At 40.9% G+C, this 16,120-nt stretch overlaps 1 protein-coding gene across 1 annotated transcript in view; it reads left to right on the plus strand.

The window, feature by feature from the left end:
• Positions 1-8,139: 8,139 nt before the first annotated feature.
• The window catches only part of LOC135222746 (dipeptidase 1-like), a 16,616-nt gene continuing 8,635 nt past the window's right edge, over positions 8,140-16,120 (plus strand). Inside the window, exons 1-5 of the mRNA XM_064260992.1 lie at positions 8,140-8,187; positions 14,345-14,528; positions 14,728-14,884; positions 15,455-15,587; positions 16,056-16,120. The exon at positions 16,056-16,120 is cut by the window's right edge and continues 86 nt beyond it. Of these exons, the coding sequence (XP_064117062.1) occupies positions 14,371-14,528; positions 14,728-14,884; positions 15,455-15,587; positions 16,056-16,120 (513 nt within the window). The 5' untranslated portion in view covers positions 8,140-8,187; positions 14,345-14,370. The remainder of the gene's footprint in view (positions 8,188-14,344; positions 14,529-14,727; positions 14,885-15,454; positions 15,588-16,055) is intronic.

A 16,120-nucleotide genomic window follows, 5' to 3' on the forward strand; every position in this document is an offset into this window, starting at 1 on the left:
CTGCCAGGTAAGTATGTATGAAACTTTATTGTAACATAACAATATCATATTAATTTTTCATTACAGAATTGGTGGGTGACTGTAAGTTGAAAATGTAAATTAAAGCAAGTACTTGCAAGAAAAAACAAGTAAAAAAACTGGCATCCAGTATTTCACAATATTGTATTCTTGATGTACAAAGTTCATCTGAGTTATTGTAAGTGAAGTTTTACAAAGAGCACCATACACTTTTTTGTATACATATGAGAAGCATTTAAAGCTATAATTGGTTCTGAAGTCTCAGTTTTTCTCATTTCATCATACCTTAATATTTGGCATACTTAAGCTTTATTTTTAAACGATCATATAGTAATTTATGAAATTTTCTCGGGCAGCTCTTGAAACATTTCATAGGATCTTAATCATTTTCAGTGCTGGAGAAAAACTTAGAGAGGATAAAAGGAAACATCTAACATTACCGATTGTTTTTTCTGTTTAAGCTGAAGAGAGCCAGATGGGTATAGCTGTCCAAAGCCATGGAAGAGAAGGATATTTTCTCTTCAATAAGAACAAAGCTGCTCTTAAGCAGAAGAGGATCAGAGGATTGAATTCTGGAATTGAATTTTATGAAGAACAGAGCAGATAAATTTGATTCTTGAGTTTGTGCTTTTGCCGTAGTACTTGTTTTAATATGGCGAATTACTTGTACATCATGGTTAAGGAAATGCAACAGCATGCGGTCAGGCTCTAGAATATTAATACAGCCAAGAAAGACTATCTTTGTTGTCTCCTTTATATGAGGATACAAATCTATAGAAGGCTAGGTAAGTCTCATGTATGTATTAGAGGTTTTTGAGGGAATAGTTTGTCGTAAAGTGTGCGTACTGTCATTTAAAAAGAAAAAAATTTTATTAAGATGAACCATATTTATATGGAACAACCCCACATGGGCCGGGCTGTTGGCTTGAAATTCAAGCTTCAAAGAATTTGGTGCTCATTAAGAAGTAAGACAAGGTAAAGGGAAAAACAGAAAGAAGAGATCTAATCTATTGAAAAGAAAAAATAAAACAAGTATAGATAAAATTGTACAGCATTTGGGTAGTACTGTACTGCATCTTTGCTTAAACTTTTGAAGTTCCAGTTGTACAACAGTTTACATAAAAAGTGAAGCCATGAAAGAGAGTGTGGTTAACATCAGGTGCCAAGTCCTTGTCAAAAGCCTTTTGAAAGTCAAAAAGTTAAAAACACTGACAAAAGTTTCTCCAAATTTCCTTCAAGTGGATGACTAAGCCAGAGCACCATAATATATAATAGTGAATCATTTGTTGGTCACACTCAACATAATTCAGTGTGATTGTTGGGAAGGAAAGAGTCGGATACAGAATGTTAAAGCTGACCACTAAACCTTGGTAACTTTGCTTTAGAAGCAATCTACATCATTATCGTAAAGAAATTAGGATCCCATAGAGTCATCTGCCAAAGAAGGAAAAAAATTAAAAGGTTCGGTATTGTAATTAATGAACTTTCCACAGATTTGTGTACTGAAAATATGTGAAAATTGGCAGATATGTTGTGGAAGTATGAGTGTGATGTGAAGGAGGCTTCAGTTTTATGTTAAAAGTAAAGTATATAATTCTGTCAATTGGTAAATGTATTATATACATTGAGACTCAGAGGTCTGGAAAAACTAACCGCTATTAATAATAATAATTATATACATTACAGTACTTATTTTGGAAGGTATTCTTTCCATTTTTTCACTGTTTCTTCATGAGAACTCGCATCATGCTTCAATATTTTGCCCACTTTGGAACAATATCATTTAATAGGAAGAGCAAAGTTTCCCCATTTCCAATATTCTTTTAAATTCCTTTTTTTGTCACATTGTAGTCTATGGTTAATTATGATAATTTTCTAATAAATCCTGCTAACTAAAAGATGTAAAAATCATACTATACTTCAGTTTAGTTAATAGCTTTCGGTGCAGTTTAGTTAATAGCTTTCGCTGTAATTGTAGGGCTGATGCCTTTGTATAATAAGGCCCCCTGTGAGGTTATTTAGACCTGCGATAATTTTACGCTGAGGTCGGTTTGTTATGACTCTCCATACTCATTAGAGTGTCTTGGGTTTCGATGATAACTTAAAAGTCAGTATCTTCTTTGGTTATGACGACGAAGATGTTTCAAACTCATGATGATAATTTCTAAGTTCATTCAGTATCTTCTTTCTGATGCGAGGTTCTATTGTGAAACACAGAGTACGAAAATATCTGTATTCTCTGAGGCTACATGAAGATCACATAAAATTGTACAGGTCTGCCAATGATGATGGCTGATTGAATTCTGCCATACAATCTGGTTTATAAATCATAAAGTGAGCAGACAGTAACTCGAACATATGAACATACACACAGATGACATAGATTACAAGTCATGTAGGCCATTTGAGTTATAGGTCACTGTGGTTGTCTCAAGCAGGAAGCTTGGACTACCATTTACAAAACAAATTATTTGATGACCACAGATGACAGCAAACTAGACACTGACTGATACACACGTCATCTTAGCCTACTTTATCATATCTGGTCTGATCACATTCCTGCAAGCAAACTGGTTGACCTCTTGGGTCACTGGTTTTAATTAATCATAGTTTTAGTTTTTATATATGGAATAACATTCCATATTTTATATTATGTAGCACTTACATAATTGGGATCTCTCATTGCCTCAAGTTTTGTAGGCTTGCTAGCACACAAGTACTATAACTTTTTTCATTCTTTTTTTAGGTACGTCTTTCTAGTTATTTCTGATAAACGCTGTCATATTTGTTAACTGTTTTGTATCCTAATTCTCAATAGGAAAGTTGTGAAAATCCTCAACTTTTATTGGATTTTGGAAATGTCTGAAAGTTGTAACTTAAAAGTAAAACTCACACCACCTTTAGTCTTAACTTACAAAAACAAGTCCTCAGGGGCAGCCAGATGAGAGTTAGGGTTTTTGATTTGATGGTCTGTTTTGACTGTGTATTGCATTGAATAAAATGATGGTTTATTTTTATTTAACTGTAATTTATATTTCTAAGTAGCAATTTATTTTTTTATCTCTCTACACATAACAGGTAATTGGAGAGATCGTCATAATTTTTGGAGAAAAAACTGTTATGAATGACATGGAGTAAATAGGAAGGTAAGTTATTGGTGAAGGAAAGAGAGAGAGAGAGAGAGAGATTCCAATGGTCTTTCATCCAAAAGATATTGGCACATATGTTTGCTGAGTGTACCAATTAAATTAAGCAAATTATCATCAGATGTTCAGGTTCTGACACCTGCCTTCCATTTTAGCACCTGACAGCACGATTATTATTCATCACCTGTTGCCCCATTTCTATGTTGTTTTTATATTCATCTAGTGCCCTGTTATCCAAATTTTAAAGAAAAAAGTATGACAAGGAAAGAAATGCAAATTGTCAACTTGATATTCTGTGACCTAAAATCTATTATGAGAGGTAAATAAATTAGCTAGTGGTTTGGTTAAACTACCCAATAATAATATTACATAGGGAAATTTTTACTCATTTTCATTGCACCCATACTAGTGATGATTTTCTTGAATTCAGTTCTTTTGGGTAGGTTGTTAAATACTTGTAGGATTGGGAAATGAGTTAATTTAGAACTGGCAGTATAGAAGCTAGATTATGTAATTATAAAAATGCTTGTGAATGGATTCTGGAGTGACTAGACATAGTTGGTGAAAGCAAAGATATGTATCAGAGATCAGTGAAAGAGTTTGAAAATTACTTGAAAAGAAAATTGATACTGATGGTAGCTAAAGCGATGCTGTGAGCGTAAATTGAAACGGGAAGATAAAATGATTAATGTTAGTTTGAGTGGTGGGAGACGTGGGCTAACTTGAGTACGTAGGCGCAGTATTTGGTAGTAAAAATCATGGTTAGTGGATAGAATGAGAGAAGAAGGGAATCAGAGAATATGAGAAGCAAAGAAAGTAACAGAAGTTCTTTAGTAATTTAGGGAACAACTGTTGGAATGCATGAAGAGCAGTTTAACTCTTATTTGAAGAATTCCAGATGCATTGTCAAGTTGAATTCTTAAACACAGATGAAAGAGAAAAGCTGCTAAGATTTTGGAGGAACTGTAGTATACATAAAAGGTGGAATAATGAGAGATGGAAGGGTGAGGAATATAGTGATATGACAGAGAACTGCTAAAGTGGTTAGAACAATAAAAAGGCTTGTTTCGTGTTGGTTTGATTGCCCATAGAATAAAGAGATATGTTAGTGAGGATCTTGTTTAATTCTGATGTCTTTTGAGGGAGGCAATAGTTTTTATTGAACAGTTTAATTAGACCCCTGAAGTAATAATCTTAACTCTCATGGGAGTATTCTTATTGCTTAGAAAAATCCGGATCAAGAAATATCAAAGGTTTTGGAAGGAGAAATGGTCCTAATGCAAAAATGATGAGACTGCAGAAAAGATATAGGTGGACGTCACGGAGCATCTAAGGCCATGAGGGCTTTCCGTATGTGGCTCATCCTTGATTTATCATTTGAAGGATGTACGAATATAGCGTTGGCAGTTTTCTGTTATGTTGATCCAATCCTTTTAAGGAAAATGAAATGTAGGAAGGGAATTCTAAATCTCAACAGTAAAGAAATATAGCCACCTACCTGTTCAGCTCAGTAATTACTAATTTCAATACTAATTTCCGCAAAATATGCTCAGGTCCATTCCTTGAGGGCATGTACAAAATCCTAATACAGCTGAAAGTTGTGGAGATATGCATCCAGAGCTTGGGAAATAGGCTAAATTTTATATAGAGTGAGCTGGGTTTGTGTGTAGAGTACTATAGCTGGTTCACGTAAGGTAGATTCTTGGATGAGCTGTATGCTTACAAGACGTCTGTTTGGTGGCTGCTTATTGGCTGGTACCAGGAGGTAGGCAACTCCCAGCCAATCAGTGCCCGCCAAACAAACGTCTCGTAGGTATAGGGCTCACCCAAGAATCTACCTTAAGTGAACCAACTATAGTGATATGTTGCTGTCACCGCATGAAAATTTGGGCAGAAACTGTTCAAGACAGAAAATAGCGTGAATCACTTTCAAAACAATCATTAGACGTACCGTTATATAACATTTAATGCACTAAAAGCAGTGGGTGGTAGGCCAGTTTTATAACAAATATGTAGGTATGTCTTACACTTACATATCTTACCTATCAGTATTATGTACTGACTCTGTTTTGCTTTTCTGATCCTCTACAAATATCAGGAAATTGACATACCATAGAGTTGGGAGGTAGAAATTGTCTTTGATAACACCCAGTCATTAGAGTTATTACATTCTCATAACTTATTAAAATAATTAATTTTCCAAATCGAGGGAGAAGCATAAGTTAAAACATGTTGATCAAAGAAAGATTGGTTTGGTGTAAATGTAGGATTTGAAAATGGTGGATAGTGTGTGTATTTGAGAGAGAGAGAGAAGTATTTATGATGAAATTAAAGTTCTGAGGGTACATGAACTGGAAGTTAGTTTTATAAAGGCCATTATAGTTGTTGGACGAATTAATTTGGGCTGATTCACATAGGTATTTGGAAGTAAATACTACGCTACATCTGTTGATGGTATGGTAAATTATGAGGACAGCTAAAATACAAAATAGGTGAAGGAAGGAAGGTCGGCTTTAATGTCCAGGAAGCAAAAGAATGCTTGCAAGATGAGAGGTGAGTGGCACAGTGTGTATATGCTTGATGTTAGCCTTTCGTTGAAGTGATTTCACAATGCGTGACATAATCATTCAACTGCTGCTGTCTATAAACGTATAAAGTCAACCTTTAGTTGACCTTGGATGCTCCTCTCTCTCTCTCTCTCTCTCTCTCTCTCTCTCTCTCTCTCTCTCTCTCTCTCTCTCTCGATCCCCGCTTCTCTCTCTCCCTTTCCTTTCTCTCTCTCTCTCTCTCTCTCTCTCTCTATACAGTCAGTATTACATAGCAATTATTACATAATACCAATATGATAAGGCAGCTATCTTTCCCACAAACACAAAAAGTGTTATTATGCAGCATCATACCATTTCATTTCCGAGCAAAAAAAAACATTAATAATGAAAATATGTCATGAGTTTTGTTTAGAAAAAACATTAATAATAAAAATATATCATGAGTTTTGTTTATCTGTTCAGTCAAATAATATATATTATTTGTCGAAGCACAGGTAAAATCGGTAATGGGACGATGTTGATAAAGAAAAATATACACTTGTGTTGTTAGTCATTTTTTTTTCTCTTTTTTTTTCTGTACCTGAGTGTTGGTTACGTGAAATGGTTGTGTCAATTTTATTCGTGGGAACAATATGTTGTGCTCTAACCAGCTGTTATAGGGATAAATGGTGGGTAGTTTCACTTATCTTACCTCGCTGATAATACAGGTTATTGGAAAGGCGTTAGTAGCATTGGCCAGAGAAATTAGCATTTCATTGGCATAGAAAAATTTGTATAAATATGTAAAAAAAAAAAAAAAAAAAAAAAATTCAACTAGAATAATGTGTAAAAATATGTAAGAGTTTTTCAAAGCTAGAAGAATTTGTAGAAATGTTAAAAATAATTTTAAAGCTAGAAAATTTTGTAAGAATATGTAAAAAAAAAAATTGTAAGAATGTTTAAAAAATTTTTATGGTTAGAAAAATTTGTAAAAATTGTAAGCAAATTTATTTGAAGCCAGAAAAATTGGTAAAAATGCGTAAACAAATTTATTTGAAATCTAGAATGATTTATAACAATATGTAAACGAAAATTTTAAGATAGAAAAATGAGTAAAAATGTTTAACAAACTATTTAAAGTCAGAAAAATTCGTAAAATTATGTAAAAAAATAAATTTAAAGCTAAAAAATAGTAAAAATGCATAAACAAATTTTTTAATGGAAAAATTGTGAAAATTGCGTAAATAATGTTTAAATCTAGAAAAAAAATTAAAAATGTGTAAAAACACATTTTAAAACTGAAAATATTTAAGCATTCTTTTAAAAATTTGGTGAAGAGTGCGTATCCTCAGATTAAGATTAATGATTAATAATTTCTCCCATTTTGGTCGATTTATCTACTGATTTCCTAATATATTTTCCTTTTTTAATGAGTGACCTTTTCCTTTGTTATTTCTGTTTACCATCCGTTATTCCTCCCAATGAACACCATAATATTCTTTGGAAGCTGGAATTTCTAGTCAGTGGTCCCTTTTGAGGGCTTGTTAAATATGAATAGGGTTCTTCATCTTCTGAATTAATAATAATAATAATAATAATAAATAATAATAATAATAATAATAATAATAATAATCTTTGGAAGCTTGAATTTCATGTCAGTGACCCCTGTGGGCTTGTTCCATATGATCATCATCTGCATAATAATAATAATATAATAATAATAATAATTACAATACTCTTTGGAAGCTTGAATTTCAAGTCAGTGACCCTTGTGGGCTTGGTCCATATGATCATTATCTGAATAATAATAATAATAAATAACACGGCGGTTTCTTGAGTCTTGGAGGAATTATTCCTCCAAGCTGTCACTGAAGTTGATATGATAAGCTCGAGATAAATAAATAAAAAAAACTCACTGAAGTTAATATGATAAGCTCGAAGTAATAAATAAAAAAAAGAAAGCGTTGATTTTCGCATTCCGAGCCTGTATTCTTTATTTGTTTTGTTTTATAGATTTTTGCTCAGATAATAATATGAAGCACAGCTGAATATGTGGGTCTGAATTGTTTTCACTTAAAGGTAGGGTCACTGAGTATTTTTTTAAAATTTATTTTCATTTAAACCTTTATATTTGAGGCGAGTGCGAGCCACCATAAAAACAGTCAATCCTGTTATGTAAATCTCTTATGGACGCATCCTAAAAGACCGTTGGAGTGGAGAAATTTAAATTATCACAGAGAGGAATATCCATCCATCAGTATGCTGAAAAAGGAAACATAAAGAAATTCCAAGATAAAAAGGCATAATCACATTGCATGCAACGTTTTTTATTATTATAACTGTCACGAACTTGGTAACCGATAAGAGGAAGGTTTAACGGAACACCTGGTGTTTGGCACAGTTTGGGAGACGATAACTTTGATTTTTTTTTCTTCAAACAAAGCACGGTTGAACTGAACAGTGCGCAGAGCCGCAGACGCTGGCTTCCCGCGTTGGTAGGTGGTCGCTTGTATTGTTTCTCCACCCTGGAGTTTCGTTTTCATTATTATTATTATTATTATTATTGAGGTGCTACACAATCCTTCATATTTATCTGCAACTCCACACTTATGCACATGTTGCACGTATACGTGAATTTGTGTTTATTAGTCGTAAGTAGCATTGCTTCAAAATATAGATTTTGATTGTCGAGTTTCTCCGAAGTAAGTACATAATGCATATGTCTACGTATTAAGCTGTACGTGTATATACTCGAGTAGGTACGTATTAATGCATATGTAAGTTAGTATATATGTTTGCTTGCATGCATTAATGCATTTTAATCTTTTGTTACGACGGTTAAAGCCACGACTTTTTGAGCTTTTTACCTTTATTGTGAAACAGTTTCAACGGTGAAATATGATAGTGTAAGGACAACGCTTATTCATAATTTTTTCTCTGTATATAATTCCATCATTCGCGTTTGTTCTTACTTCCCCCTGAGAGAGCATTCAGCGGGCTTTCCGTCAGTGTATAAAGCTTGTATAACCACATATTGTGTACTTTATATTTTGTATTTTATGTCTCTCAAGAAACACAAATCGGGTCTCGCCGACCCACTTTTTACTCTCTCGCGGGTCGGTGACCACATTTCCGTCCGCATGCGTATATTTATATTTCCCTTGACTGTAATAAAAATCAGTACACTTCTACCTGCCTCTTTGTCCACCTCTTCACAACTGGTGACCTCCCGGTTTGGACGGTGACCCAAGCGGTTTTGGCTCAGCCATTAAGGGACTCACTACCGCCGCTCACCTTCAGAGATCTTTAACGGACTCATACGGCGCCTCAGTATAGATCTCTGAAAGCTCCTACCGTGGAAATAACCAACGCCTCTAACGGACTAAATACAGCATACCTGCCCAAGGTGTGTTTCAGGCGTTTCCTCAAACGGTTTGGCCCGCCATTCACGACTCTGTCGACCGTTTTGTGAGAGAGGACAATGGGCGCAAACAGTACCTCGCGGGAAACCCGGGCCTCCCCCGCCCCAGCGACGGACTCTGACACAGCGGCCGCTCAAGCTGTCAAATTGCCCCCCTTCACAACGGTGGCTGACCCGTCTTCCTGGTTCTTCCGAGCCGAAGGGCAATTCCGGATCGCGGGGCTCACAAACAAAGTGCTGCAGGCTGACCTCGTCGCAGCGGCTCTCCCGACAGAGGTGTGCGACCGAATATCTAACTGGCTGACCGGTCGAGCACGAATCGGACTTATCACGCTCGACGAGATAAAAGAAAGGCTCTTGACAGCCTATTCCGTGCCCATCGCTGAAAGGGCCGCCCGACGCCTCGAACCTAGTCGCGAACCCCATGCGCGGCGCCGACACCCAAGATGCCTGGGACACTGTGATGGGCCTCGTCCGTCTGCCCGAAATAAGTCCCGACGGAAAAAAGGTAGAGATCAGCCTGAGCCGCGAAATATTCCTGCGGCAACTCGAGCCGGACGTCCGAAAGCAGCTGACCGACGCGTACACCCTAGAGGACGACGAACTACTAGAGAAGGCAAGAAGCTGACGTTGTCGAACAATGCCGCGAAGCTCGCCGCCCCCCCCCGATCCTCCGTGTGCCTGGCCGCAGAGAAGGAAGAAGACGACGACGACCCAACGCAAGAGATCGGCGCCGTATCCCAAGGGAGGTCCTCCCACACGCAGCGAGGTGAAAACTCCTTGGTGCCGCTTCCACCGGAGGTTCGGGAGATTCGCCAAGAGGTGCGAAAGACCCTTTCGCACCTTCCAACAGTCAAAAACGGCGACGGCAAACAAAACCAAGGCCGCCCGTGGCAACGGCCGCGTCGGAACCACACACGTAGGGTTCTACGTCCGCGACGCGATCTCCGGCCGGCGGAGGATGTTGGTGGACACGGGGGCAATGCACTCGATATTCCCGCCGTCAGGAAAAGACCGTAGCCGCGAGCCCGACGAAACAACCTCCCTCGTCGCCGCAAACGGGACCCCCATCCGTTCCTACGGCACGAAGCCCCTCGAGATATCCATCTTGGGTGGGCGAAACTACGTCTGGGAATTCACAATCGCGGACGTCAGGATCCCGCTACTGGGGGCAGATTTCCTGGCGCGAGAACGGCCTCCTGGTGGACGTGGGCCGCAAACGCCTCCTCGACACGGGGGAACATGCCTTTCCCCCCCTTCCACTGGCAGCAGGCCCGGGCGCCCCTACAATTTGTACCATCGCCCCCCACAAATACGGCAACCTCCTGCAGGAGTTCCCCGAAGTCTTCAAGCCGGAACTTCGTCAGGCGGCAGGGACGCCGCCCAAGCACGGGATATTGTCCACCACATAACCACCACAGCCCCCGACACACGCGAAGTTCCGACGACTCCCTCCAGGCCGCCTCCAGGAGGCGAAGCAGGCGTTCTCGAGATGGAACGAATGGCATCTGCAAGAAAGCATCGAGCCCTTGGGCGTCGCCCCTGCATGGTACAGAAACCTGACGGCACCTGGAGGCCCTGCGGAGACTACAGAAGACTCAACCTCGCTACAATCCCCGACCAATACCCCTTGCCAAACATGCATGATTTGACAGGGGCCCTACATGGGGCGAAGGTCTTCACAAAATGGACACTCTTAAAATCCTATTTCCAGGTTCCAGTGCACCCCGAGGATGTCCCCAAGACTGCCATCATCACGCCTTTTGGCTCCTTCGTCTTCCATTACTCAACCTTCGGCCTGAGGAATGCAGGGGCCACCTTCCAGCGCCTGATGGACAAAGCATCCTGGGGGACCTGCCCTTCTGCGTCTGCTACGTCGACGATATCTTGATTTTTTCCAGGTCCTTGGAGGAGCACCTACATCACGTCCGAGCAGTCCTGAAGCGCCTGCAGGAAACGGCTGGTCGTCCGTTTCGACAAATGCACCTTCGGCGCCGAGAAGGTGGACTTCCTCGGACACGAGATCTCCGCGACGGGCGTGCGCCCCATGCCTCGAAGGTAGGCGTGGTGCAGAAGTTCCCAACACCAACCACGGTCAAGTCCCTGCAGGAGTTCATCGGAAATGGTCAATTACTACCCGCCGATTCATCCCCGCCGCCGCCCGCACCATGTCTCCTCTAACACAGGTCCTGAAGGGGAAACCAAAGGCCCTAACGTGGAGGCCAAAAACCGAACAAGAGAAGGCTTTCAACGAGACGAAGAGGGCCCTCGCCAGAGCGGCGACATTATGCCACCAAGACCCTGCTGCACCTTTACGCCTCACCAGACCGACGCCAGCAACGTCGCCTGCGGGGCTGTCCTCGAGCAGATGGTCCAGGGCGAGCAGCCACTCGCCTTCTACAGCAAAAAACTATCAGCCGCCGAGACGAGGTACAGCACGTTTCGACCCGCGAACTCCTGGCAGTGTACCAAGCAGTGCGACATTTCCGCTACCTCCTCGATGGCTCCCCCTTTACGATCAGGACGGACCACCTCCCTTTGGTACACGCCTTCACCAAGGCGGGCGACGCTTGGTCAGCAAGACAACAGAGGCACCTAGCAGCCATCGCAGAGTTCGGTTTGCACCATCCAGTACGTGCCTGGCGAGAAGACCCCGTGGCAGACGCCCTATCGAGGATAGAAATCAACGCCGTGCGTCTCGGGGTCGACTACGAAGACCTCGCCCGGGAACAGGCTGCCGACCCGGAGACTGCCGCATACCGCACTGCTATCACCGCCCTCAAGTGGGAAGACGTGCCCTTCGGACCCGCAGGCATGACACTCCTCTGCGACATCAGCACGGGCCGCCCGCGCCCGCTGATCCCAGCCTCCCGAAGGAAAAGCCGTGTTCGACGTCATACACGGACTCTCGCACCCCTCGGGCCGGACGACAGTGCGCCTCCTGACGGAGAAGTTTCGTCTGGCATGGAATACGGAAGGACTCCCTCGAGTGGGCCAGGACCTGCGTGCCTTGCCAAACTAGCAAATCAGTCGGCACACGGAATCAGGCGTGGGAAATTTCCGCAGCCGAAACGGAGATTCGGCCACATCCACATAGACGTCGTTGGCCCCCTGCCCCCGTCGGGAGGCGCCAGTACCTCTGACGGTATCGATCGCTCCACCAGATGGCCCGAGGCAAACGCCGATGTCGGAGGCGACCACGAAAGCATGTGCCGAAGCACTCCTCGCCAGCTGGATCAGTCGATTCGGAGTGCCAGACGAAATCACGACAGACCGCGGACCAGTTTTCCTGTCGGAGTTGTGGACTGCCCTGGCCGCCTAATGGGAACGTCGCTACATGCCACCACGCCTACAACCCAGCAGCTAACGGCATGGTGGAGAGAGTCCACCGTTCGATCAAGGCTTCCCTGATGGCGCGCTGCACCGACGAAAATTGGAAGAGCCAACTACCGTGGGTCCTCCTCGGTCTCAGGACTGCCCCGCGGGCAAACGGCGAGGCATCACCCGCGGAGAAGGTATACGGGGAGCCATTAACAGTCCCTGGCGAGTTCTTCCCGACCAATGCCGACGACGCTGACGTCTCCACTCGCCAGGCTTCGGGAATCCGCCGGGAAGTTCACGCCCTGCGTCAAAACCTTCTCCGACAGAACCAAACGTTTCCTCCCCCCCGAAGGCCCTATCATCGTGCAAGCACGTATTCGTCAGGGATGACGCCGCCGCCCGCCTCTAACGAGACCCTACCGCGGTCCCTTCCGCGTCCTACGACGCACTGACAAGGCATATCTCTTATCCATCAACGGTCGCGAGGACTGGGTCACAATCGATCGCCTGAAACCAGCCTTCATCATGGACGAGGACCTCGCAGACGCGGATTCCACAGGGCGCCTCAATCTCCTCGGAAAAAAAAAAAGCGACTCCTTCGATCGCCAAACCTCCTAGCCGTAGCCGCGGCCGCCCTCGAAAGACGGTCGAACCCCCCGAGGATCACCTCAGGGGAGGCATCCCGTCCCCGGAAACCCCCGAGGATCTACCACAGCGACTAATATCACGCACCCGAGGGCGCCTCCGCCGTCCAGCTCGCATTCCGCGAGTGACTACCCGAAGTACAAAAGAAATCAGCCAACCAATCAATCATACTAATTATTGTCTTAGGGGGGGAGTATTTGTAAGGACAACGCTTATTCATAATTTTCTCTGTATATAATTCATCATTCGCGTTGTTCTTACTTCCCCTGAGAGAGCATTCAGCGGGCTTTCCGTCAGTGTATAAAGCTTGTATAACCACATATTGTGTACTTTATATTTTGTATTTTATGTCTCTCAAGAAACACAAATCGGGTCTCGCCGACCCACTTTTACTCTCTCGCGGGTCGGTGACCACATTTCCGTCCGCATGCTGTATATTTTATATTTCCCTTGACTGTAATAAAAATCAGTACACTTCTACCTGCCTCTTTGTCCACCTCTCACAATAGCACACTATTTTTTTTTCTTGTTGCGAAAATAATTGATGTATGTTATATAGTATTATATATTTGGTCATGATTTGTTTTGGTTCTCTAAATTTATCGAAATAAATTTGCATGGCTCATGTAATGGAGCTCGACAGGCTGTCAAATATGCAATGCTGCTTGCATGAGAGAGAGAGAGAGATTGTCAAATGACTAGTAGTAGTAGATTTACTTGAATGGATAGTATAGTAAGCGGAAGTTGTCTCAGAAATAAGTACGATTGAAGGTTAAATTTATGCCTTAGTACATTGTCAGATCACGGTGATTCATGTTTGTGTTCGTCCATTTTGAAATAATTGCAATTTCGAGAGGACAAGCTTTGAAAACGTGACCTACAGCGTTCTAAAATGAACGTTTTTGAATATATTTTATTGGACACATTTTGGAATGCACAAGATAATACTACTTCTCATCTCTCTCTCTCTGCATAACAGTCTGCCCTACATTTTTATCTATTTGTAAGTTTTTTATTTTATTTTTTTTCTATAAGTGGCATCTCTTCTTTCTGTATTTCTTTACCTCGTCTTACTCCTTAATGAACACCCTATTCTTTGGAAGGTTGAATTTCAAGTCAGTGGCCCCTGTGGTGGGCTTGTTCCATGTGAATAGGTTACATCTTCTGAATATAATATAATAATGATAATAGACTTAAATAGATGACATTTCTCATCAGTGTTTCTCTAACGGTCCATCCTATTAGTACTCTCTTCCCTACCAAAGACTTGGAGACTCCATAACCTGCCAAGATGCTGCTGCAGAAGAGAAGGCTCCTTCACCTGGTGGTACTAATTGGTATTAGTGCCCAGCTGATCTCCGCTGGTTCGTTGCACTGGGGCAATCGCCCTTTCGAAGAGCGACTGGAACATGCCAAGCGGATTCTTAGAGAATCACCGCTGATTGATGGGTGAGAACTTTAAAAAGTCTTTTGTGGCTGGTACTACTTGATTGGTTTGGGTGACCGAAGATCGAAAGTTAGAGGACTGGGTGACCCAAAATTGAAAGTTAGAGGACTGGGTGATCCAAGATTGAACATTGGATAAAATCTTGGATAAATTTGAAGAAATCTCTTAGTACTAGATTTAATTTTAATGTTTTCCTTCCAGCCACAATGATGTGGCCATGGATATCCGATCTGTTGTCCAGAACAGGCTGGAAGAATTCCCCTTCGACCAAAACCTGACGGAGATTGAGCCCTGGGCATCCAGGATGGCCTGCAACACTGATTTGCCCAGACTTCGGGCCGGGTTGCTGGGAGGTCAGGTCAGTTGGGGATGAGCCCTTCTAAGTTCTCTCTCTCTCTCTCTCTCTCTCTCTCTCTCTCTCTCTCTCTCTCTCTCTCTCTCTCTCTCTCGTCTCATCTCTCTATATATATATATATATATATATATATATATATTATATATATATATATATATATGTAAGTGATGATTTTGATCACGAAATAATAAAACGTGATGCTATGTGTAAATAAAGGTAATGCCTTCATGTATATATATATATATATATATATATATATATATATATATATATATATATATATTATATATATATATATATTATGTAATAATATATAGATTACATATTATTATTATTATTATTATTATTGTATTATTATTATTATTATTATTATTATTATTATTATTATTATTATTATTATTATTATTAAAGTTCAATTTATTGTGTATTATAATCCTTATAATTATTATTATTAAGTTTTAAAGTTCACTTAATCTTCTTCTTCTTCTTCTTCTTCTTCTTCTTCTTCTTATTATTATTATTATTATTATTATTATTATTATTATTATTATTATTATTATTATTATTATTAAGTTCTGGTCAGCCTTCGTCCCATGCTCGTCTCAGTACAAGAACGCAGCCTCACAGACCCTGGAACAAATTGACGTCATCCACAGATTGGTGAAAAAATACCCAGATGATCTCCAGTTCGTAGATTCCGCCGATGGTGAGTTGACTAGTTAATTTATTTAATGCCACACAGCTGGCGTTGCAGCAACTAGGGCCCTGACCTCAAATGGAGAGTTAGGAAACTATAGATGCTGATGGGAGTTTTATTCAATGAAGATTTTGCCTTTTGAATTGTGAACGGTCTTGTTTTCAAGTATTATTATTAGTACTGTTATTAGTTTCTTAAAGATGATGTATGTATGGTCTTTTCAATTCTTATTATTTTCTTATCAGGGCTGATATTTGCTGCCATCCTCTTTAACAAAACATGTTTGAGAGAGGGTCTCCTAACTTCATATACTCTTATTATTATTATTATTATTATTATTATTATTATTATTATTATTATTATTATTGTGAAGATGAACCCATTTCATATAGAGTGTTGAAGACTTCCTTACAAGAGTAATCCTTCAAACCTTACATTTGTAGGGCTGTCTGTAGGGGTATCCTTTTCCTTTCACAGACATCCTTGCCGCCCATGCCAACGGGAAAATAGCCTCCATGATCGGGGTCGAGGGAGGTCACAGC

Source organism: Macrobrachium nipponense, chromosome 8, assembly GCF_015104395.2.
Source record: "Macrobrachium nipponense isolate FS-2020 chromosome 8, ASM1510439v2, whole genome shotgun sequence".
In the NCBI taxonomy this organism is placed as follows: Eukaryota; Metazoa; Arthropoda; class Malacostraca; order Decapoda; family Palaemonidae; genus Macrobrachium; species Macrobrachium nipponense.